The following is a 25,582-nucleotide window of genomic DNA, read 5'->3' as shown; positions in this document are numbered from 1 at the left end:
TATTATTTTTTTAAGTGAACTGCCTCGAGTCTCGATACAAACCAAGCGGAAGAGCACTGCTCTCTTTCTGTGATCTGTGAAAGTGTGAAGGCAGCTTTATAAACAAATTGGATTTGTTTCCCCAGCGCCTCGCAGAATGGGTGGCAATACAGAGTGTGTCTGCGTTGCCCGAGAAGAGAAGCGAAACTATCCGAATGGTGGAGTTCGTCGGCAAGGAGATAGAGAAACTGGGTGGATCAGTGGAGCTGGCCGATAACGGGCAACAAACGGTGAGATCTAACAGAGGATATGCTTCTTCTGCCCTTTATCCTCTCCACCTATGACCTCCGATCTTCTCACTTCATCCCCCTCCCCCACCTACCTGCCTTGCCCCTCCCCTGGTTTCAGCCTCCAACCTGATGGCATGAACATCGATTTATCTAACCTCTGATAATTTTTCCCCCTACCCCTTCCCTCCTCCTCCATTCCTCAATCTGGCTCTCCTCTTGCCTCTTCACTGATGCCTGTCCTGCTTCTCTTTCTCCCATGGCCGACTCTCCTCTCCTATCAGATTCCTCCTTCAACCAATTACCTTTTCTATCTATCACCTCCCAGCTTCTCACTTCATCCTCACCTCCCCCACCAATATGGCTTCAACTATCACCTGCTAGCGCATGTACTCCTTTGCCTCCCCCCACCTTCTTATTCTAACTGCCCCCCCTTCACAGTCCTGATGAAGGGTATCGGCTTGAAACATCAGCTCTTCATTTCTCTCCATTGATATTGCTTGACCTGTTGAGCTCCTGCAGTATTTCACGTATGGCAATCTGGAATCCTGCATCTGCATAATCTCCTCTGTATATGATGTGCTTTGGAAATTTCTTTAAGTCTTTCATCATTTCAAATCTTCTTATTTTCTTATCAAAAGTGTTGAATACTGTGTTAAGATTTCCCAGCTGTGACCAGCAGCCCACTTGCCTCAAAGTTTAAAGTATATTTATTATGATATACAACCCTGAAATTCATTTGCTTGCTGGCCGTCACAGTGATACAAGAAGCACAGTAGAATCAATGAGAGACCTCACCCGACAGGACAGACACATAACCACTGTGCAAAAGACCACAAACTGCAAACACAAAAACAAGGAAAAATAAATCGAATGATTCATATGGTTCCTTTTATTATCAGAGAATATCCACAGTGTACAACCTGATATAATAATAAATAAACAGCAATAAATATCGAGATCATGAGATGAAAAGTCCTTGAAAGTGAGTCCATAAGTTGTGGGGAGAGTTCAGTGGTGCAATTAAATGAGCTATTCCCTCTGAGGATAAGTTGAGGGGTAATATCTGTTCCCGAAACACTGGCTGGGTCTTGAGGCTGCTGGCAGCAGTGAGAAGGAAGTGTGGCCAGGGTGCTGGGGGTCCTTGATGACGGATGCTGCTTTCCTGTGACAGCACTCCATGTAGATGTGCGGATGGACAGTGCTGTATGTAGGCTTTTCCATTCAAGGGCATTGGTGCTTCCATACTAGGCCATGATGACACTCGTCAATATATTCTCCACTGCACATCTATAGAAGTTTGTCAGAGGTTTAGATAATATTGCTAAATCTTTGCAAAGAAAGTAGAGGCACTGCTGTGCTTTCCTTGTAATGGCGCTTAAGTGCGGGACCAGGACAGATCCTTACTTGACGGATCAACAGTTCATTTCATGTAATCAATAGTGCATATCATTTTGTATACGAATACAATTCTCTCCACAACAAATTTCAGTTGGTCACTGATCTCGATGTACTTTTAAAAAATTTTAAATTAGCTGCCTGATGGATCAAAGATTCCGCTTCCACCAATCCTGTTGGCCACACTGGGCAGTGACCCAGCCAAGAAAACCGTGTGCATCTATGGGCATCTGGATGTTCAGCCTGCTCAAATTGAAGATGGATGGGATTCTGAGCCCTTTAAGTTGGTGGAAAAAGATGGTGAGATGGTTTTTGATCATAATACAGTTGCTAGAGTTCCATGTCTGGCCTGAGCCAGCACAATAATTTCACTAAAAGCATTTCATGTTTGATATTTAGTTTTTACTTTCATCTTCTGACCAGAAGCTTGATGGAGTAGTTGGAAAAACTGAGTATTCAGATGGTGGAGTAGCTAATATAAATACAGGATATGTAATGGCGGCCCCATTTTGTTTCCCTCATTGCTGTGAGTGAATCACTAAAACTCAGTCATGATTGTCTAGGTCGAAGTTCGAAGGAAATTTATTATCAAAGGATGTACAGTGTATATCGCCATATACTACTTTGAGATTAATTTTCTTGTGGGCATTTACAGGAAAATAAAGAAATAATATAGAATTTATTAAAAAAGTATAATTAAAGTCTGACAAATATCTAATGTGCAAAAGAGGACAAATTGTGCAAATAATTTAAAAAGTGTTACTACATAATACAAAGTTACAGAGTCCTTGAAAGTGAGTTGATAGGTTGTGAAATCAGTTCAGCGTTGACGTGAATGAAGTTACCCACACTAGTTCAGGAGCCTATAATGGTTGTTGGGTGATAACTGTATCTGAACCTGGTAGCATTGGACCCAAGTCTCCTGTATCGGTAGTCCGATGTTAGTAACGAGAAGAAAGCATGGCTTTGCTGACAGAGGCTGCTTTCTTTTCCCAGTGCTCTTTGTAAATGTGCTTAATGTTGAAATATGGAAGATCAAAGGTGAAAGATAAGCAGTACTTCAGTGATTACAGCGGAATCGTGATAAATAAGATTGCATTGTGTAGTCTTATGACTGCACTGAACCAACAAGAATCTTTGTGGTGAGCACTTAGACTTTAGCTCATCTTGAGTGTAACACCCCAGAAATGCGGGTAAAAATTGCCCACTCTTTTTGGTCATAATTACAATTTCTGTTAAAAATGAATCGTTTTCAATCGTTGGCAAACATCAAGACAATTATTTGAGCAATGAGAGGAAAGTTTTCCAAAGTGCGAAAGGATTTGCTTTCTCTTCAACTGCACTCAAAATATCGTTTAATTGTGATGAACATACTAACTCCAACATGGACAGTCCCAGATCCAGCGGCAAAAGGAGGAGGGTTGGGCCTGGGGCTAGCAATCCCATCCAGTAAAAATGTAGGCTACAGAAATACTAACAGAAGCTCCAAAGACCTCATTCCTGGGGGAGGAAGAATCTTCGAAGAAGGGCTACGCCTAGGGACCGCTTGAAAGACTGGTGCAGGACAGAGGACTCTGGCGAGCTACTGTTTATGGCTTAATGCTTGAAGAAGTAGTAATGAACATGTTATGAAAAATGAGGTACACATCTACAATGATACCTTCTGCTGAAGAGCGGTTTAAACTATAAATCCGTTAAGGACAACCAAGCCAACACTTCTGTGTAACATTCTTCTATTTGAATGAGGCTTATCTAAATTAATTACAAATATAAGACACAAAATAATTGATTGCATAAGTATTCATCCCCTTCTGGTCAGTATTTCGTAGATGAACCTTTGTCAGCAGTTACAGCCTTGAGTCTGTGTGAATAGGTCTATCAGCTTTGCACATCTATTTTTTCCCAATTCTTCTTTACAAACCTGCTCAAGTTCTGTCAGATTGCATGGGGATCATGAGTGAACAGCCCTTTTCAAGTCCAGACACAAATTCTCAATGAGATTGAGGTCTGGACTCTGATTTGGCCATTCCAGGACATTAATTTTGTTGTTTTTAAGCCATTCCTTTTTGGCTTTGGCTTTGTGCTTGGGTCATTGTCTTGCTGGAGAACAAATCTTCTCCCAGGTCACAGTTCACTTGCAGACTGCATCAGGTTTCCCTCCAGGATTTCCCTGTGTTTTGCTGCATTCATTTTACCCTCTACCTTCACAAGCCTTCCAGGGGCTGCTGCAGTGAAGCATCCCCACAGCGTGATGCAGCCACCACCATACTTCACGGTAGGGGTTATGTGTTTTTGATGATGTGCAGTTTGGCTTAGGCCAAACTTAGTGTTTAGTCTGATGGCCAGGAAGCACAATTTTGGTTTGCTCAGACCATAGAACCTTCTTCCAGTTGACTTTAGAGTCTCCCACATGCCTTCTGGCAAACTCTAGCCAAGATTTCATGTGAATTTTTTTCAACGGTGACTTTCTCTTTGCCACTCTGTCATAAAGATGTGACTGGTGAAGCACCCAGGCAACAGTTGTTGTATGCGCAGTCTCTCCCATCTCAGCTTGTAGCTCCTCCAGAGTTGTCACAGTCTCTTGGTGGCCTCCCTCACTAGTCCCTTTTTGGACGATCACTCAGTTTTTGAGGACAGCCTGCTCTAGGCAAATTTACAGCTAATTCCACCATACTCTTTCCATTTCTTGATGATTGACTTAACTGTACTCCAAGGAATGTTCAGTAACTTAGAAATTTTCTTGTATCCGTCTCCTGACTTGTGCTTTTCAATAACCTTTACGTGGAGTTGCTTGGAGTGTTCTTTTGTCTTCGTGGTGTAGTTTTTGTCAGGATACTGACTCACTACCAGTTGGACCTTCCTGATCCAGGTGTATTTATACTCCACCTTGACTGCACACAGGTCTCCAAACACAGATCTCCATTTACATGACTTCTAAAACCAGTTGGCTGCACCAGTGATGATTTGGTGTGTCATATTCAGTGGGTGGGGGAGAGAATACCTGGGCAATCAATTATCTTGTGGTTTATATTTGTGATTTAGCTAACTTTGTAGAGATCTGTTTTCAATTTGGCGCTGGTCTTTTTCTGTTGATTGGTGTCAAAAAGCCAATTTAGTTGCACAGTGATTCACTACTGTAAAACAATACAACATGAAAACTCCCAAAGGTGCTGAATATTTTTATAGGCACTGTATATACAACTCTGAGATAAATTTTCTTGTGAACATACTCAAATAAATCCATGATAGAATCAATGAAATACTGCACAGCTTGGGTGTTCAACCAGTGTGCAAAAGACAACAGACTGTGCAAATACAAAAATAAATAATAATAATAATAATAATAAATATTAAGAACACGAGATGAAGAGTCCTTAAGAGTGAATCCATAGGTTGTGGGAACATTTCTATGATGAGCGAGTGAAGTTATCCTCTCTGGTTAAGGGGCTGATGGTTGAGAGGTAATAACTGTTTCTAAACCTGGAGGTGTGGGCCCTGAGGCTCCAGTACCACCTTCCTGATGGCAGTAGTGGTAGAGAGCATGAACATTACCTGCTCCTGCAACTTCTTTATAGAAACAACACAGGCCCTTCGGCCCACAAAGCTGTGCCGAACATGTCCCTACCTTAGAAATTACCTAGGGTTACCCATAGCCCTCTATTTTTCTAAGCTCCATGTAACTAACCAGGAGTCTCTTAAAAGACCCTAATGTATCCGCTTCCATCACCGTTGCTGGCAGCCCATTCCACACACTCACCACTCGCTGTGTTTATAAAAAAAAAACTTGCTCCTGACATCTCCTCTCTACCTGCTCCCTGGCACCTTAAACCTGTGCCCTCTCATGCTAGCCATCTGAGCCCTGGGAAAAGCCTCCGACTATCCACATGATCAATGCCTCTCATCATCTTGTACACAATGTGTGTATCATTCCAAGTCTCTCTATTCCTGTACCCCAAGAGCATCATCTCTCCATTATTTGCTTCTCCATCCTTCCCAGCAAAGTTCAAAATTTAAGGTAATGTATGTTACCACATGCAACTCTTGCAAAATATCACAGTAAATACAAGGTACACAACAGAATCAACAAACAACTAAACAATAAGATGGATAAAAACCATTGTGGAAGAAAAATCAACAAACAGTACAAATGTAAAAAGAGAGAAAATAATAAATATCGAGAACGAGATGAAGTGTCCTTGAAAGTGCATCCATAGGCTGTGAGAGCATTTCAGTGATGGAACAAAGGAAGTTTTCTCCCTTTGGTTTAAAAGCCTGATGGTTGAGGGGTAATAACTGTTCCTAAGCCTGGGGGTGCAGTTCCCGAGACTCGTGTAACAATCATCCATATCATTCTTTTAGTGGGCCTGTAATCTGTGCAACTATTGTGTGCATTTACCCTCAAAGCAGCAAGTGCACCTCAAATCTAAATCTTTGGTTGTAAAGAGCTTTGAGATACCCTATGGGCGCCAGATATTTTTTATTTAGTGAGATTGTGAACGCCGTTGACATTGCAGTATTTACTGCTCATATCCAGAGTATTCTGGAAGTCACTGATCTGTCTGGCCCAGAATGCAATTTCATGGTAGGTACTTTGCTGAATCTTGTGTGAGAGTTCTGAACGAGGCCACCTGCTATTAAGTTTACAATTGCTAAATTTAGATTATTAGTTTTCCTCTCTCCTATTTCTGACTTGATAGACTATTACCATAATGTATGCTGTACCCTTCTCCCCCATAGGCATCAAATTAGTGAAGAAGCTATGTAGTGATTGATCTTTAACCCAATCTACAATGACCTATTAGTGGAGATTAAATCAGCACCCAATGTTGTTGAATTGGTTTAATCCACCAATTTAATCAACACTGTTGCTTGTAATCTGTATCAACGATCTGGATGATAGTGTGGTCAACCGAATCAGTGGATTTGCAGAAGACACCAAGATTAGGGGTGCAGTGGACAGCGAGAAAGGCTATCATGGCTTGGAGAGGGATCTGGACCAGCTGAAAAAATGGCAGATGGTTTGGATAAATACATGGATAATCGGGATGTGGAGGGCTACGGTCCCAATACAGGTTGATGGGAGGAGGTAGTTTAAATGGTTTTGAAATGGACGAGAGAGCCTGTTTCTGTGCTTTACTGCTCTATGACTCTGTGGCTGTGATCCTACACCTGTCTGAGACAGTAGTTTTGAGGAGGGAACTGGAAACTCGTTCTGTTCAGCACCTTGTGACATGTGTCATGGTAGTCATATCCTGTTTTTTTTAAACTCTCTGCAATTAAAACACCAAGGAGAATGCAGTCATTTGCAACAGAGGGGTTAAAAGGCATGTGAGAGCTTGTCATCACTAGATTATGGTTACATTTTTTTTTAAAAAAAGCTAAGTCCGCCACATGCTAGACTGCTGTTCAACAACTTCCTTCCCGTTCCCTTTCATCTGCTGAGCCTTCACTACTTTACTCTTGTCCTCGTACATAAATACATTACATTACTACACAGTTTTCTGTCTTGACAAAGAATCGTAATTAAAGATGAGCTTTTCCCCACAAATGCTACCTGGAGGCTGAGTGTTTTTGACAACATCTGTTGTGTTTCATATTTCTTCATTCTATTGATGAGACCCAGTCGTTCAAGCACCTGCGCTTGCAGCAAAAGCTGCCGACCTTCCATTCTAAAATACCTGCCGTTTTTCTGTATAGACTGTTTTTAAAGTAAGTGTTTTAGCAACCAGTGACATAGAATTAAATTTCAACAAAGACATGTTTAACCAGCTGTTTTCAGGATACATCTAGAAGGTTTGCACTCCCTCCTCATTCCTGAAGTTGGGGACACTTTAATTATATGGATTGAGACAGGGCATGAGAGCAGTGCAATTAGGAATTTCCCCTACAATATTTGTTGTAAACTATTATTGCTAAAGGAAATGCTGAAGTAGACGTTTCCTCGGAATTCCGTTGGTTACTCTTTGCTGACCAAATGAATTCAAAGTTCAAAGTACATGTCTCCAGTGATTCATTTCCTTGCAGGCATTCACAGATAGATGGAACCATCATAGAGTGAACCACACATGACAGAAATGAACAACCAATGTGCAAAAGGCAACAAACTATGTAAACACAAAAAGAAATACAATAAATATCAGGAACATGAGTTCTAGAGTGAATCCTTAGACTGGAATCGGTTCAGTGTTGGAGTGAGGGAAGTTATTCCCCCAGGTTCAAGAGCCTGATGGTGGTAATGTTCGTGAGCTTTCTGTCAAGATTTTGTTCAGCATCCAAAGTGAGTTAATTCAGATTTGTTGCTTTATATTTCCCATTGGTGCCTTTAGAGGATAGATTTGCTCAGCATGAGACTGAGAGTAAACAGCCCAAATCTTATAAAGAGAACAAAGGTCTTAAGTCATTGCCTCAAAGCTGAATTAATTGAATTATTTGAGTCTGATATCAGTGATGTGATAAGGCCATTGAACAACATGCTGTAAGAATTAATGATTTATTTTGTTTCTTTCACGGGATTGTTTCTATCTTGGCTCTGTGTTCTTGATGGAATTAATTAACAATGTAGCTGGAATTGTCGTACTGGCAACAACCTCGATACAGTTCTTAGTAATCACAACTAATAGGACTAGTAAAGCAACCTGCTCTTTCCTCTATTATTTAACTGAGGAGTGGGACAAGGGGCACTTGCAAACACAGTGCTAGATTTTCTTACCTGCCCATTCAGATGCAGCTCTATAAAACTCTAGTCAGGCCACACTGAATACTGTGTCCAGTTCTGGTCGCCTCACTATAGGCAGGATGTGGAAGCATTGGAAAGGGTACAGAGGAGATTTACCAGGATGCTGCCTGGTTTAGAGAGTATGCATTATGATCAGAGATTAAGGGAGCTAGGGCTTTACTCTTTGGAGAGAAAGAGGATAAGAGGAGACATGACAGAGGTGTACAAGATATTAAGAAGAATAGATAGTGGGCAGCCAGTGCCTCTTCCCCAGGGCACCACTGCTCAATACAAGAGGACATGGCTTTAAGGTAAGGGGTGGGAAGTTCAAGGGTGATATTAGAGGAAGGTTTTTTTACTTAGAGAGTGGTTACTGCCTGAGTCAGTGGTGGAAACAGATACACGTGAAATTTAAGAGACTAATAGACAGGTATATGGAGGAATTTAAGGTGGGGGGGATATATGGGAGGCAGGGTTTAATGTCGCCACATCATTGTGCTGTACTATTCTATGTTCTGTTTATCACAAGTACATAGAAACATACAGTGAAATATGCATTTACAATCAACACATCTGCAAATGTTGCCACACGTTCTAGCGCTGACGTAACCTGCTTGGGAGAACAACAGGGAACACAGCCAGGCAACAAAACAACAGCAAAACAAGCCCCTTTCCTGTCACCCACCCACCAACATGCAGAGAGACAGTCCTGCAACTCCAGGTCAGGCCACCAGGCTCCAGCATTTAGCTTCAATTTCTGGACTGCTCGTTGACCTTCATGCACCAGTCTTTGATATTTTTCGATAGTCTTTGGATTAGCCAGTGAAAGGGCACTGAACTTCTGCAGGCCTACCAGTTCTCGTGCCTCACCGTGTTACCTGATCACCTATACTCTTCATTTCTGGCCTTTGATTGTCAAGTGAAGGCTTGGACTTCGAACGCAGTGTGCGAAACAGAGGCCTGGCTTCAAACTTCCTCATTCCTGACCTACACATCCCTGTACCTGAACTATGACCTGACCCCTAACTCCGCCGCTTTCCCCAAAATCATTCCTACGAATCTAAGAAAACAAGTCTGAGTCATGATCCAGATGAAGATTGCAGCTCAGTGCCATCTTAGAAAAGATGCAGCTTCAGCCAGGGTTCCTCTGATGTTATCTTTAAGTGGCTGTATCAAATCTTGAAAGTTAACTCCGACATTGAAAGTGAACTTTTCAGCAATTTCCATGGTATCACATCAGAGGCTTTTTTTTTAATGGAGATGGAACTGCTACCTGTTATTTTGTGTTTGTAACACATTCCTACTCTAACGACACATTCCTGTGATTGTCTCAAGACATGTTCATAGCACAGTTCCTTTAAGAAAGTCATTGATTGTGTGAGTAAATACTGCAGGTGCTGCAGTCAGTTCCCAGAAGGTATGGCGCTCCTCAAAGCAGGTTCTCGAGTGTAAGTTGGTGAGGGAGGGGCTGTGTGGAGGGAGAAGCTCTGTTCAACAAACAGGTGCCTCAAATTGTCCATTATGCCGAGATAGCAAGATGATTGAAAGTGTACAGAGAACATTTACAAGGATGTTTTTGGGACTTGACATGAGTTGTTGAAAAAAGTCGAATAGCTTAGGACTTTATTTCCTTGAGTGTAGGAGAATGACGGTAGATTTGATAGGATTATACAAAATCGGGTAAATGCAAGCAGGCTATTTCCACTGAGTTTGGGTGACACCAGAACTAGGGGTAATAGGTTAAGGGTGAAAGGTGTAATGTTTAAGGAGAATGTGAGGGGAACTTCTTCAGTCAGAGGGTGGTGAGAGTGTGGAACAAGCTGAAGTGGTGGATACAGGTTCGATTTCAGCACTTCGAAAGTTTGGTTAGTGCTTGGATGGGAGGGGTATGGAGGGCTGTGGTCCAAGTCCAGGTCCACATTGATGAGGATTAGGCAGAAAAATAGTTTGTCATGGACTAGATGGGCTCAAGAGCTTGTTTCTGGGCTGTAGCGCTCTTTAGATAGTAATCAAAGGCAACTAAACTTAATTGTCCATTACCTTTAATGGTAATTGTGAGGACAAAGGTGGCATTTTTACGAACTAAGATTAGATTGATGCTGATGATAATTTTTTTCTCTTTTATACTGTAAACTTTGTTGGCTTTTTAACATTGGCTGTTTGTCCATTTCGTTGGGTGCAATCTTCCATTGATTCTATTGGTTCTGATCCATGGTGGGTAATTTTATTGAGGGTCATTAAGAGTCGTAGAGGTAATGAGAGAGTCTTCACAACAGTTCACATCTCCATTCATGCAAAGATAATACCAATGACCCCCTCATTACCTCTGGTGAAACGTCTTCCAGACAATACAGCCAAGTCCACTTGCCTTGATTACTACTGCTTGATATACAGTGACCTGGATGACCGAGAGCCTTCATAGACATTTGCCTTGAAGAAGTTCCTATAAGATCAATAATCTGTGCCTAGCAACACACACAAAATGCTGGAGGAACTTAGCAGGCCAGGCAGCATCTATGGAAAAAAGTACAGTCGACATTGCTTGGATTTGCAGCATTTGCAGATTTTCTCTTGTTAATAATCTGTGTCTCGTACCTTCCTTCATCCTATCCACTCAAAATACATTTCTGTTCTTTTGTCTCAAGGACCAGCTTAGATTCTGTTTAAAATTATGTATAACTCCTTCTTAGATTTTCTGTAAGTAACATAAGGCCCTTCAGCCCATGATGCTATGAAAGAAGAATTATATGAAGACATCGTGAGACGCAGTTCAACTGCAAAGTTGGAACAGTAGCAGTTGTACACGATGTTCCTTCTAATTTGTAATGACTGGTGTGCACAAAGATCTTGTACTGGTGACAGCGGAGAACCTGCTAGGCCTGCTGCCAACTGCACAGTCATGTAAGAAGAAGATTATAAGAAGTGAAAGTAGATTGGGTGATAAAATCTGGTTAATATGTTGAAATTTGGAACAGGCATATCTTAGAGGGGACACTGGTTGTGCAAACCATTGACTGAGTATATACTCTGATAATAAATTTACATTGAACTTGTAAACTTTGAACTTGCACTGTTGTATACAGTTTGCATGCCACACGTATAAAACAGAACATTACAACACAGAACAGGCCCTTCAGCCCATGATGTTGTGCCAACTTTTTAACCTACTCTCAGATCAATCTAACCCTTCCCTGCTGCATAACCCTCCATTTTCCTATCATTCATGTGCCTGTCTGAAAGTTTTAGATAATGTATTTGTCACCACCACTGGCAGTGCGTTCCAGGCATCCACCTCTGTATTTAAAAAAAAAAATCTACTTCTGAAATTCCTCTCCTTGTACTTTACTCTGATTCTGTCCCTTGTGCTAGCTGTTTCTACACAAGGAAAATGTCTGGCTATCTACTCATTCTATGCCTTTATCATCTTGCACACCTCTATCAAGTCACCTCCATCCTCTTAGAAGCAACAGAGAGTTATCTTCGCCTTTTTTTTTTGCTATGTGCTTAACCTTTGCTCATTGTTTCCAAAAGTTAATAAAGTTGAAGTGAATTTATTATCAAGGTGCTTACATATCACAATCTACTGCCTTGGGTAGATTCTTGCAGGCTTTTCAGTTCTAGGGCATTGGTGTTTCCATACTAGGTTCTGATGTAACCAGGCAGGGTGTTTCAACTTACATCTATAGAAGTTTGTCAAGGTTTTAGATGACATGCTAAATCTGAGCAAATTCAAAGAAAGCTGAGATGCTGCCTTGCCTTCTTTGTAATGGCACTGGCATGCTAGCCCTGGGATACATTGTCTGATATGATAATACCAAACAATTTTAGGTTGCTGACCCTTTCCACATCTGATCCCCTAATGAGGAGCTCTTTGGTTTTGTTGGTATTTAGTACGAAGATGTTGCTGTGACACTATTTTCAATCTCCTGATTTTTAATATGCAAAATTGTCTCCACCTTTGATTTAGACAATGACAGCGATGTTGTCAGCAACCTTAAAATGTGACGTAGAGTTGTACTTAGCCTCACAGTCATACGTTAAAGCAAGCAGAGTAGGTGGCTAAGCACACAGCCTGATGGTGATAGTGGAGGAGATATTGTTGCCAAATCCATACTGACTGGGGTCTGCAAGGGAGGAAATTATAGAAGGAAGGCCTGTCTGGGATCTTATTGATTAGTTTCGAGGGGATGATAGTGTAGAATGCTGAGTTGGAGTCTACAAAGAGCATTCTGATGTGTGTATCTTCACTGTCCAGATGTTCCCAAGCTGAGTAATAAAAATGACAATGAAATGGCATGCAGTGTTGACTTAGTGTTCCTTTTCCAGCTTGCATCTTCAGTTACATTGTGAAAGTAGTATACGTACTGAGGTTTGATTAGACCAGTCAATTGTATTTATGGCTACTTTAATATAATAGGTCATTCTGTTACTTAGGACTCTGACATGTCTCCCATCAGATCACTTTTGATTTCTTTTGAAATAATGTAAAGTTTCCCTGTTTAAGTGAAATATGTGTGGATTGTAAGTTTTCTAACTTTAAAAGTTTCAAAACATGTATAAGTGATGATGCCAGTGTTTTCAATATTATTACTGTTTGCATTCCGGCACCCACTCCGATAAAGCATTCTAAAGCTTGCAACTTTTACAGGAAAATTATATGGCCGAGGTTCCACTGATGACAAAGGACCAGTGTTGGCATGGCTGAACTGTATCGAAGCTCTCCAAAAGCTCAAGGAGGTAATAAGGTTCATCTTTCGTGTTTGCTACTTTGCCTTATCTCTGGAAGGCAAAGTGCTTTTAAAAGGTTTGTGCTTATGACAGCTTTTCCTTGCCATTGCTAAAGCAGTAAATTCTACTGGTGGAAAGATATGACTTTGAACTTTTTGTAGGAAGTTCCAGTTAATATCAAGCTCTGCTTGGAAGGAATGGAAGAGTCTGGGTCAGAAGGTCTCGATAACCTGGTGTACAGCCGGAAGGACACATTCTTCAAGGACGTGGATTTCGTCTGCATTTCCGATAACTACTGGCTAGGCAAGAAGAAACCCTGTATAACTTATGGTCTCCGGGGCATAGCCTACTTCTTTCTAGAGGTACATTTCATTTTCTCTATTATTTTTGCTTCACACCCGATAAGAGTGTTCCAGCAGTTCTGTGTCACCCTTTAACTGTTTTAGAGTTAACTGTGTGCTCTTTCACAATCGCTTCAAAAGCACTGTGGCAGTATTTAAATTCCACGTGCAAAATGTGGTTGAATATTTGAAGCATCAAACCTAGAAAATCCTGGAAAATCTCAGGTTGGGTGGCATCTTTATACTTTATTGTCACCAAACAATTGATACTAGAGTGTAAAATCATCACAGCGATATTTGATTCTGCGTTTTGCACCCCCGGAGTACTAATAGTAAATATAATAAAAATTTAAATTATAAATCATAATTAGAAAACAGAAAAGGGGAAAGCAAGGTAGTGCAAGTTAGATCTGGATATTTCGAAGGTACAGCCCAGATCTGGGTCAGGATCCCTTCAGCAGTCTTCTCACAGTTGGAAAGAAGCTGTTCCCAAACCTGGCCGTACAAGTCTTCAAGCTCCTGAACATTCTTCCGGAGGGAAGATGGACAAAAAGTGTGTTGGCTGGGCGGGTCATGTCCTTGATTATCCTGGCAGCACTGCTCCAACAGCGTGCGGTGTAAAGTGAGTCCAAGGGTGGAAGGTTGGTTTGTGTGATGTGCTGGGCTATGTTCACCGTCTTCTGCAGCTTCTTCCGGTCTTGGACAAGACAACTTCCATACCAGGTTGTGATGCACCCTAGAAGAATGCTTTCTACGGCGCATCTATAAAAATTAGTGAGGGTTTTAGGGGACAGGCCAGATTTGTTCAGCTTTCTCAGGAATTAAAGGTGCTGCTGAGCCTTCTTGGCAGTGGACTCTGCTTGGTTAGACCAAGTCAGGTCATTTATGATATTGACCCCAAGGAACTTACAGCTTTTGACCTGTTCCACCTGCGCACCACCGATGTAGATGGGGTCGTGCAGTCCACTACTCCTTCTGAAGTCAACAACTAATTCCTTTGTCTTGCTGACATTGAGGGATAGGTTATTGTCTTCACACCATGCCACCAGGTTCTTAATTTCCTCTTTGTACACAAACTCAACATTACCTGAGATATGGCCTACAATTGTGGTGTCATCAGCAAACTTATATATTGAGTTCGATGGAAACTTGGCTACACAATCATGGGTGTACAGTGAGTACAGCAGGGGGCTGAGTACACAGCCTTGTGGGGCACTGGTGCTCAGAGTGATTGTAGACGAGAGCTTGTCCCCTATTTTTACAGCCTGTGAGGAAGTTGAAGATCCAGCTGCAGATCTGAGTGCTAAGACCCAGGTTCCGGACTTAGGAATCAGTTTATTTGGAATGATGGCATTAAAGGCAGAGCTGTAGTCAATGAAAAGGAGCCTGACATATGCGTCTTTATTCTCCAGGTGTTCCAAGGAGGAATGTAGTGCCAGAGAGATGGCATCTGCCATTGACCTGTTGCTCCGATAGGTGCATTCAGGTTGACTGGTAGGTTATGGTTGATGTGTGTCATAACCAATCGCTCGAAGCACTTCATAGCAATTGATGTCAGAGCAACAGGTTGATAGTCATTCAGGCATGCCACCTTACTCTTCTTCGGCATCGGGATCATCGTTGCCTTCTTAAAACACGAGGCAATCTTAGACTGAAGCAGGGAGCAGTTGAAGAACACTCCAGCTAGCTCGCTTGCACAGGCCCGGAGAACCCGTCCCGGGACACCATCAGGACCCGTTGCCTTCCTTGGATTTATCTTCAGGAAGGTCGGTCTAACATCCTCCTCAGTGACGATGAATCTCGATGCCACCATCTGTGATTTGTGTGGAGACAGGGGAAAGTAACATTTCAGATTGATGATGTCTTTATCCGATGCAGACATTGCAGATGTAGCTTCCTGACAGACAGGATAAATAAGGATAGAGGAGAACAGAGCCCATGAAATGGCCTGAGATTGAGCAAAGATCAGAATGTTAATAGAGAAAAAGAAATGGCATCTGGACAACAAAAGAAATTAAAGATGGTCCAGAGTAAGCCTGTTTTTTGAAAATGGGTTTAAAATCTGTAGTATTTTGGCTTGTATTTTCATGCTGTCAAACTGATGATCTTTACAGAGTGTAACCATGTAACTTGCACTTTAAATATCACCAGATAGCTTTGGAACAAATTAGCCATCCTATTCAACTAGAAATGTTTGCTGTAAATGTGTTCCCTAGTTTTCATCTTCAAATGAAGCAAAACATATTTAGTTTGCATTTAAAATTCCTCAGCGATAAAAGGTAAAGTTGTTAGCTTTTCCAATTAATCACAGTAGCTCAATCATAGCTTTGTTTAAAGTGTAATCATATTGGGTTTGATGACTGCCAAGTTCTAAACTCAAACATAGACCTTAAGCCCTATCCTATGTAGATAGCTACGAGTGCCCTCACTAAAGAGACATTATACTATAACTACCCAATCTCCAAAAGCTAGTTCACTTTTTGTTTATCCTCCCTGGTGCAATGAGCTGCCAATACACACTATTTCTTTTTCAACATTTTTATTAATTTCTACATAGATGAATACAGAGTTCAAGAAAATACATATTATTAAACAAAAGAAAGATGTAATAATACCAAATATATTATTGAATTACATTAATGAACTCTTTACCCTATATTCATGTAGATTAGATTACTTCATATGTTGAGATATGAATAATTATTTTTATATTAAAAAATCTATACCCACTACCAAAGCTGAAGCTGTTTGGTAAAGAAAAAAATGGGGAAAAAAATTATCTGATAGTGAAATATGCTATTAACCAGCATCTGTACTTTAACACAAAATCAAAGGTTTTAAAAATAATTCAGAAAGACCCCACATATTTTGAAAACCTTGGTTAGATTCAGAAATTGAACAATGAATCTTTTCTAAATTTAAGCATGTCATAACATGCTGTAACCACTGGGTGTGATTAGGTGGAGTAGCATCCTTCCGTTTAAGCAGGAGTGCCCTCCTAACCGTAAGAGAGATTAAAGCCAGAACGTGCAAGTCAGATGTCTTCACAATGATATCTTTCCCCCCAACAATACCAAATAAGGCGGTCAAAGGATTAGGCTTAAAATTTACTTTAAAAAGTACAGAAGAGGTTTGGAATACTTCCTTCCAGTATTTTTCAAGACTTGGGCATGTCCAAAATACATGAATGAATGAAGCTTCTTCATTGTTACACCTATCACAGTAGGGAGATATATCCATATAAAAACAAGATAGCTTATCCTTGGTCATATAAGCCCTATGGACCACTTTAAATTGTAGGAGGGAATGACGGGCACATAACGATGAATTAACCAGTTTAAAAAGTTCATTCCAAGTTTCTTCAGAAATTAAAGTCTGTAAATCTTGTTCCCAAAGAATTTTGATTTTGTCTAAAGAATCATTTCTCATTCCCATCAATATATCTTAAATATTGGATATTGAACCATTTTAAAAAGATTTAAAATTAAGAATTTCATCTAATAAGTTCTTATCAGGACTTTTAGGAAATGTATATAATTGAGATTGCAGAAAGTCTTTAATTTGTAAATATTGAAAAAAGTGGGTGTTTGGTAAACTATATTTAGTTGACAGTTATTCGAAGAAAGACTTCCTCCAACAAACAGATCCTGGAGACATTTAATACCCAATCTGTCCCATTGTTTAAAAACTACATCAGTCATAGAGGGCTTAAAAATAATTAAGAAAAATGGGACTAGAAAGGGAAAATCTCAATAAATCAAAGTATATACTAAATTGTATCCAGATCCTCAAGGTATGTTTAACTACTACATTTTCAGTTATTTTACTTAAAGGAAGTGAAGATCCCAAAAGAGAGATGATAGAAAATTTATTAACAGAGTTAGCTTCTAAAGAAACCCGCCCTGGACAGTCTTCATGATTTAGATAATATAACCAAAACGGAAGATTCCATATATTAACTGCCCAGTAATAAAAACTAAAATTTGGTTAAGCTAAACCTCCATTCTTTTTAACTTTCTGGAAATGAACTTTATTCAGTTGAGGGCATTTATTTTTCCATATATAAGAGGATAAAATAGAGTCAAGAGAATCAAAAAAGGATTTAGGAATAAAGATGGGTAAGGCCTGGAGGAAGTATACAAATTTAGGTAAAATAGTCATTTTAATAGAATTAATTCGGCCAATCAGTGATAATGAAAGAGGCAATCAATTTGAAAATGTTCTTTTTATATAATTTAATAAAGTAAGAAAATGTTCTTTTGTTACGAAATCCCGTAACTGGATCACTTACCAGCAAAGATAGAGAGGTCCGTTGAAGTCTGATGGTACTATTTTTAAAAGTCTTTATTTATGAAGGGGCACAAAAATAAGATTAATACAAACATTCAGATAATATACGTCGTCACTACTCAATCTAAAAGCACGGGTCTAATAATAACCATCAATAAGAAACAGCTCGATCGTTTGTCTAGGGGATAATATATTGTCCGATGGAAATATAAAAGTCACTCAATTCCTGCAGGCTTCAGCCTTTTTGGGGGTGGGGGGGGGAACCACTGGGTTTTCACTTGTTGGAGAGAGAGAGAGATTGGTGAGAAAAGAAACTTGCCCGGGTCTTTTATGAAGCAAATCCGTTGAATCAGGGGAGCGGGCTTTCCCGTTGTTAGCTAAAAGCGGTTTTCCATGATTCCAGGCACGGAATCCAACGCACGTGGCTTCCTTCAAATGGCTTCCCGCTACTATGGGATCGTTAGCTTTTCTTCTGGTGCGTCTAAAGAGGTTGTTCCCCCCCAGACCCTCTTTTATACTTCCTCACGGAGTCTCAGATGTCAATCAGGTGGGGATGATTCAATCTCTCTCTCAACCAGCCCACTTTGCCCGAGGGCTTGCACGTAGCAAAGTCCCCAATCCACAAATGTGGTCTCCAGGAGACAATGGTCAATGTCGCGTTATTTTGCATCACTGGGGAACGAGGCATTCAGCACGTCTCTCTCTCTCCCATTTCCTGGGTCTACTGACCCCCCCTCAACTAGTGCTCTTGCGATTCTCACAAAGGAGGGGGCTGCGGGCATAAAACTTTAAATAGGTATTTAAAATTCTTAGTAATTGTTACACCCAAATAAGTAAATTGGTTTCTTATAAATTTAAAAAGAAGATTAGTATTAGTTGATACCAAATTATTCAAAGGAAAAAGTTCACTCTTATGTAGGTTTTATTTATATCCCAGAAAACTGGCTAAAACGAGAGAGTAGAGTAGAGAGTAGAGTAAATACACACTGTTTGAGCAGTGGGCTTCTCCCTTCCTACTGAGGATGAGATACTTCCAGCTAACAAAGTAGTTTAAACACAGCTCATTTATTTTTAGTGATTTTAAATCCGAACAAAATTCTCAAAGCACGTTTACAACTCGGAGGATTTCTATCTCATCAAGGATTTCCTAATTACAAGCAATTTCTAAAGCACAAACGATTTCCAAAACACAGGTGCAGTTCCCATATGCTAAAAACATACCGATGAGATGCAAATGAATGAATTGTCCATCGCGGAAACTGAAGAGAGAGGGATGGGTTCTGCTTCACTCATGTTTCCATCATTTTTCTTGATGTTTCTGGACCATTCCAAAAAATCTGACTTTTCTCTACCTATACTCTGCCACTTAGTAACTTCATACACATATATTTTTTTCTGATACCTTTTCACACTGATTGTCTAAAAGCTTCCGGAGACCAAGTTCCCAGATTCCCGCAGTTAGCTGATGATTTGAACACACTAACCTTCCAATTATTAATAAATCAGCTATTTGATGTGCTAAGTGATAGTATCAACCTGGTCTGCAAGCTTCCTTGAACTAAATAACTTAGCCAGCATTATCTGGTTTGAAGCAAGCCCAGTTAATGTACCCCATTTTCTTACACTGCAACCTTTGAGCAATCAGCAGGTGCTATTCTCTAGCAAGTCTGTGCTATATAGTTAGTGCTTGTTTGCTTGCAAAGTTGACCTTTTAACTTCAAGCTGATTACTGTTTGCAATTTACTGTAAGAACTGAAGACTAGCTCCTGTTTACAAGAAGCTAACCAGAGATTATTGGTTGGAAGTTTAACTCACTCAAAAAGAACTCTGAACTCTAGAAGTGCCAGCTGTTGTGTTCAGAAAGCTGAGCTTAGAGGAAAAAAAACAGCCAACTGGCCCTGTGCAGTGAATATCCATCATAGAATTATGCACTAGATCAATTAGATCTCTTTGCATCTCAGAGCTCTGCAATCCTTCAGCATAGTGGAAAATATTAGAAGTTATTTAATGATGTTATAATAGGACATTTAAAAAAAATTCATGAAGTAATATGTGATGGATCGGAGGAAGCAGAGGATGTACTAAGATTTCCAGAGCAATTAGATAAGAAGCTGCATCGAAGATAATGCAGAAAATAAAAGCTTGTAGGGAGAACATTGGTCAATTACCAGAAGATGGAGAATAAGTGTAAGCTGATATTTGTCTGGTTGGCAAGACGTAATGATTGTGCTGCAGGGATCAGTGCTAGGGTCTCAGCCTTTTACAATAAATAGAAATGACTTGGATGAAGGTACCAAAGGTATAATTGTCCCATTTGTTGCTGACAGAAAACTAGGCAGGGGAAAAAAAAATTACAGAGTAGACTAAGGAGCTACATAAGTTTTTGCAATTAACATGTGAGGGAGATATTATCAATTTTATCTCAATTGTCAATATTAATTTGTTCATTTTGGCAGGAAAAAAAATAAATTAACCAATGATGAAGGATTGCAGAACCCTGAGATGCAGAGGGATCTAGGTATCCCAGTCCACAATACAAAAAAAAGCTACTATACAGATGCTGCAATTGATTGGATAGGCTAACAATGTTATTGCTTATTGCTGAGGAATTCTAAATGCAAAACGTTGGTATAGGACATTGGTAAATTATTGCTTGGAGAGCTTAGTACAGTATCTGTCTGCTTATTTTCACTGGATGCAGTTTGAAGGAGCTTTAGATGCTGAGGAAAAGTTGGACAGGTTAGGCTTGTACCTCCTAGAGATTTGAGAGCTGACTTGGTTTAGACTGAAGATACTGAAGAATCCAGATAGAGTTAAGTTTTAGAGATGTTTCTTCTTGCAAAAAAAAATGTAATTGGGGATTGCTGTCTAAAATTAGAAGTTGTTCCACTTATGACAGAAAAGAGTTTTTTCCCCCTCTGGGAGCTGTTACTGGGAAAGGTTGAATAGATAAAGTGCGAGGGAGGAAGGGGAGATTTGCTAGCGGTGTACGAGATTATGAGGGATGTGGATAAGGTAGATGGAAGAAGGTCTTTTGCACTGAGGTTGGGTGAGTCTAGAGCTAGAGGTCATAGGTTAAGGGTGGAAGGTGATACGTGCAAAGGGTGCTGAGAGCATGGAGCGAGCTGCAGAGGAAGTGGTGGATACACATTCAATTTCAGTGCTTAAGAGAAATTTAGATATGTGCATGGACGGAAGGGGTATGGAGGGCTATGGTTCAGGTGCATGTTGATGGCACTAGGCAAAGTAATAGTTCAGCTTGATTATGTGTGCCAAAGGGCCTCTTTCTATGCTGTAGTCTTCGATGCCTCTATGAGGATTACATGTCTCTGGAACTCTTCCTTGAAAGTAGAAGCACCGATCTTTGAATATTTTTACGGTGGTCATCAGTGAAAACGTGGAAGACTATTGTTTGACTCAATTTCAAAGACTCTGCAGTTAATGTTCCAGTTGTTCTTTTTTAACTATTCATGCAAATTGGGTATGTGCGGTCTTGTGTATATGTGTTAGTGGATTCTGTTGTGTGACTGCCTGCAAGAATGTGAATCTCAAGGCTGTATATGGTATATGTACTTCGGTAATAAATTTGAACTTTGGGTTGACGGGAATGTTCCATCGAAGCTAGAATCAGAGAGATCATGAACTCTGAGTGACTCTTGTTTCTGTGAATTTGTTGTAGAAGAATAACGTGCTAAATGTTAACATGTCACGGTTCCAACATCCAGGTTGAATGCTCCGATAAGGATCTGCACTCAGGTGTCTTTGGCGGCACGATACATGAAGCAATGATTGACCTGATTTATTTACTGGGTAAGGCCTCAGTATTCACTCCAGGATTGTGCTGAATGGCTAGTCTGATGGTAACTAATACAAATCTATATTTAACAAGGCAGATCCTTTAAATAAAAAGTAAGGCATTCAAAGTAAGTTATGCCAGCTGAGTTAAGGGACCCTATTCTCCTCTAATACACTTAAGAAATGTATACTTTCCAGTTTATTTTCACGTAGAAAGAGGATATTACCAATATTTCATTGGTGAGGAAGGAAAGCATGCTGGTAAGAAAATTGCTGTGGTCAATTAGCATGCAACACCTTTATTTCCTGCCATTCACTGCAGATATGCACAATGTCACAGATACAAAATTAATGGCATGAAGAGACTTTCTTCAATTTAATTGCCGATAACATTGCGCTGCTTGAAATCTGTGGCAAGGTGATACCCAAACACAGCAGAATTAACCAAGTACAGTTCATTGTAAAGCGGTAAAAGTGCAATGAACATGGGGGCAAGGAGTTACGAGGTATTTTAAAACCAGTAATTACGTGCACAGTTTGCTAGTTAAATGGAGCAGCCAAAATGTGCACAAGAAGCTATTTGAAAGAATGTGGTGCTGATTGGGTGATAAATAGTCTGGTCTTGTTGTTTTATAAATTATTAAAGCTCCTGTGTTTGACTAAAGTAGCAGATTTTTAAGTGATGGAGCTAAAACTGGAAACTTTCTCCACGTAGCCAGTGTCAGTCTAGTTTAACCACCTGCGGGAAAGAATGCAGGCAGAAACATACCCCATAACAACACCTGAAATTTGCATGTTATCGTTTCAATCTACACACCTCCACAATTATGTGAATAACTTAAGTGGGAAAATGGTGGTGTTGCACCTGGCATTTCCCCCACAGTTTTGATTTCCTTTCTCCAACCTGAAGGAACATTCACATTTATCGTCAACCATACACAAGTATACAGCTAAACAAAGCATTGTTCCACTGGGGCCAAGCTGCAAATCAGTGAACGTAGTCATGCACAGCACGTATAGTTACAAACTTTCCTGAATCTTTCCTATGCATTAATCTCTATGTGCTAGGTAGAAAACCAGCTTTTTGGATTTGTAGAATGCAAATGCTCTTCAGATTCAGTTTAGAACTTCTGTTTATGTAACTTTCAGCTGCCGTATATATGTTGTACCTTTGTATGAAGTATATGTTAACAGTTCTGCCTAAATCTCTTCTCTAATTAGGCAAATTGGTGGACAAAACTGGAAAGATCCTTGTTCCTGGTATTTATGAATCAGTGGCACCACTTACGGATGAGGAAAAGAAACTGTATGATAAAATAGACTTTGATATTGAAGAGTACTGCAAGGATGTGGGAGCCTGTCAACTACTGCACAGCACAAAGGTACATTTAAATATAACCAAACTTCTGATTCTGTGGACAATCATGATGTAAATGTAGCAGCTCATGACAAATTTCTGGAATTGTCTCCATGTGAATTTGTGCATTAGGTCCCTACATGTGAATTCTCTTCATATAAATTTGTAGATTAGGAATTTGATAATAACTAAACTTCCAATTATTGAGCAGTTGCCCAGAGTTGTAAACACAGGAGATTCTGCAGATGCTGGAAATCCAGAGTAACACAGACAAAATGCTGGAGGAACCCAGCAGCTCAGGCAGCACCTATAAGTCACTGCTTCAGGCAGAAACCCTTCTTTAGGACTGGAAAGGAAAGGAGAAGACATCAAAATAAAAAGATGGGATGAGGGGAAGCAGGACTAGCTCGAAGATGGAAGGTGATGGGTAAATCCAGTTGGGTGGGAGAGGCAAAGGGCTGGAGAAGAAAGAAACAGGAGAGGAGAATGGACCATGGTGAGAACGAAGAGAAGGACAGCCATAAGGGGGGAGGTGATAGGCAGGTGAGGAGAAGAGATAAGAGGCCAGAGAGTGCAATTGAAAAGGGAAATGATGCATGTTACTTTTATCATTCTAAGTAAGCACTGCACCTTCTCACCATTTCTGTGTGAATGTGGAACCTCTCTCTCACTGGTGGTGTAGTGAGGCTTATGGAGCTTTGAAAATAGCAATACAGGTAGATAGGATTGTGAAGCAGGCTTTTACCTTTGTATTGAGTATAAGAGTTTGGATTTAGATTCAGATTTATTCATCACTTGTACATCAAAACGTCCAGTGAAATGCATTATTTATGTTAACAACCAACACACGTGAGGATGTGCTGAGAGCAGCCTGCAAGTGTGGCCACACATTCTGGCACCGGTGTGTCACATAGAAACATCGAAAATGTACAGCACATTACAGGCCCTTTGGCCCACAATGTTGTGCCAACTCTAGAGCTGCCTAGAACTTCCCTACCACATAGCCCTCTATTTTTCTAAGCTCCATGTTCCTATCTGAAAGTCTCTTAAAAGACCCGATTGTATCCGCCTCCACCACCTTCACTGGCAGTGCATTCCACACACCCACCACTCTCTGTGTGAAAAACTTACCTCTGACATCCCCCTTGTACCTGTTTCCAAGCACCTTCAAACTAGGTCCCTTCGTGTTAGCCATTTTCAACCCTGGGGAAAAAACCTCTAGCTATCCACATGATCAATATCTCTTATCATCTTGTACACCTCTATCAGGTCACCTCTCATCCTCCACGAGAAAAGGCCGAGTTCACTCAACCTGTTCCCACAGTGCTCAGCAGAACAACACAGAACACAACAAAACAGAACGTACCAAATGACAATGCAACAGAAGTGAAACAAGCCACATTCCTCTCTTCCCCCCCCCACCCACTGATACACTCAGCCACACGCTACACAGTCCTTTAACTCCAAGCCAAGCGTCCAGCGGCTACAGACTCAATCCTGCAGATACCGAGCATCAACCTCCCCATCAGATTCTCAAAGATTCGCAGATTCAGTTCTGGCCAACACCCCTAAACTTCCACCATTTTGCCTCAAGTCCTGATCCACATTTGACCCTGTGGCACACTGAGGCTTCAAAGTCTGGGATCGATAGCGACAAGGACCTGAAGACTAGGTTATGAACTCCTTTCTCACTGAATCGCCAACCAGGGGCTCACTGGTACTCGTATCTCCTGGCTGTTAATCCTTGATCTGAAGTCAAGTTATGGTGAAAGAAGCAAACCTGTAGTATGTGTATATATAATCTTTGGTGATACCTTGCACATCCTCTATGTGTTCACTTCAGTTAAGTTGTATGAAATTAATTTTTTTCCTTCTGCTTCCAGGACCAATTCTGATGCACCGATGGAGATACCCGTGCTTGTCATTGCATGGAATTGGAGGGGGCTTTTGCTGGTGCAGGAACTAAAACAGTCATTCCAGGAAAGTTACTGGGAAGTTCTCTATTCGATTAGTGCCCAACATGGATCCAGAAGTGGTTGAGAAGCAGGTATGGAGTGGGTGTTTGAAGGAAACAATCGTTTTGTTCGCATTCGTCCCAGTCACGTTGGACGGGTTGTGCAGGTTAGATCCTGTATCCCATCAGCCAATTGCCTTTGATCTCATACCCTGCACCCAATTGTCCCATTTCCTTGCTACACCATGTAAAGACACCATAAATTGTCACCATCTGGTACTTGCAGCTCCTGAGAAGCTGGGGTGCAATGGGTTACTCTATATATTTTATGTAAAATTCTGGAATTTTTAGCATTTTTCATCAGTCCAATCGCAATCTCAAAATTAAAAACTAATGCTTAATATTAACATTGTATTACTAAATTCATGGCTGCAGTGTATTTAGTGACATCAACATCAGGCACAGTTTCAAGGCATTTGAGACCTCTACTACATAAAACAAGACTCGGCAGCCGACTACAAATTCCATGGTAAAAGTCAGACAAGCTGCCAGTCTCTTTCAGGAGGCGATGGCTTTCCTCTGTGATCGGGTGGAACTTTGATCAGGATCTAACTTTCCTCCACTTTATAAAGGAGAAAAAGCAAATCATGTCGCACAGCTCTGACAGTCCTTGCGTAACCAATGCAGATGAGAGAATTTGATGGGTAGAAGTCAGACTATAGTAAAATAACAGCAGGG

General features: G+C 40.6%; 1 protein-coding gene across 1 annotated transcript in view; it reads left to right on the top strand.

The window, feature by feature from the left end:
- cndp2 (carnosine dipeptidase 2) overlaps positions 1–25,582 on the top strand; it is a 45,678-nt gene that overhangs the window by 5,862 nt on the left and 14,234 nt on the right. Inside the window, 8 exon segments of the mRNA XM_059971355.1 lie at positions 126–269; positions 1,802–1,964; positions 13,028–13,116; positions 13,269–13,469; positions 21,464–21,548; positions 22,755–22,915; position 23,110; positions 24,774–24,937. Of these exon segments, the coding sequence (XP_059827338.1) occupies positions 126–269; positions 1,802–1,964; positions 13,028–13,116; positions 13,269–13,469; positions 21,464–21,548; positions 22,755–22,915; position 23,110; positions 24,774–24,937 (1,008 nt within the window).

This window comes from Hypanus sabinus, chromosome 1 (genome assembly GCF_030144855.1).
Source record: "Hypanus sabinus isolate sHypSab1 chromosome 1, sHypSab1.hap1, whole genome shotgun sequence".
NCBI lineage: Eukaryota > Metazoa > Chordata > Chondrichthyes > Myliobatiformes > Dasyatidae > Hypanus > Hypanus sabinus.
Note: the sequence above shows the minus strand (reverse complement) of the source record. Positions and strands in the feature narration are given on the sequence as shown.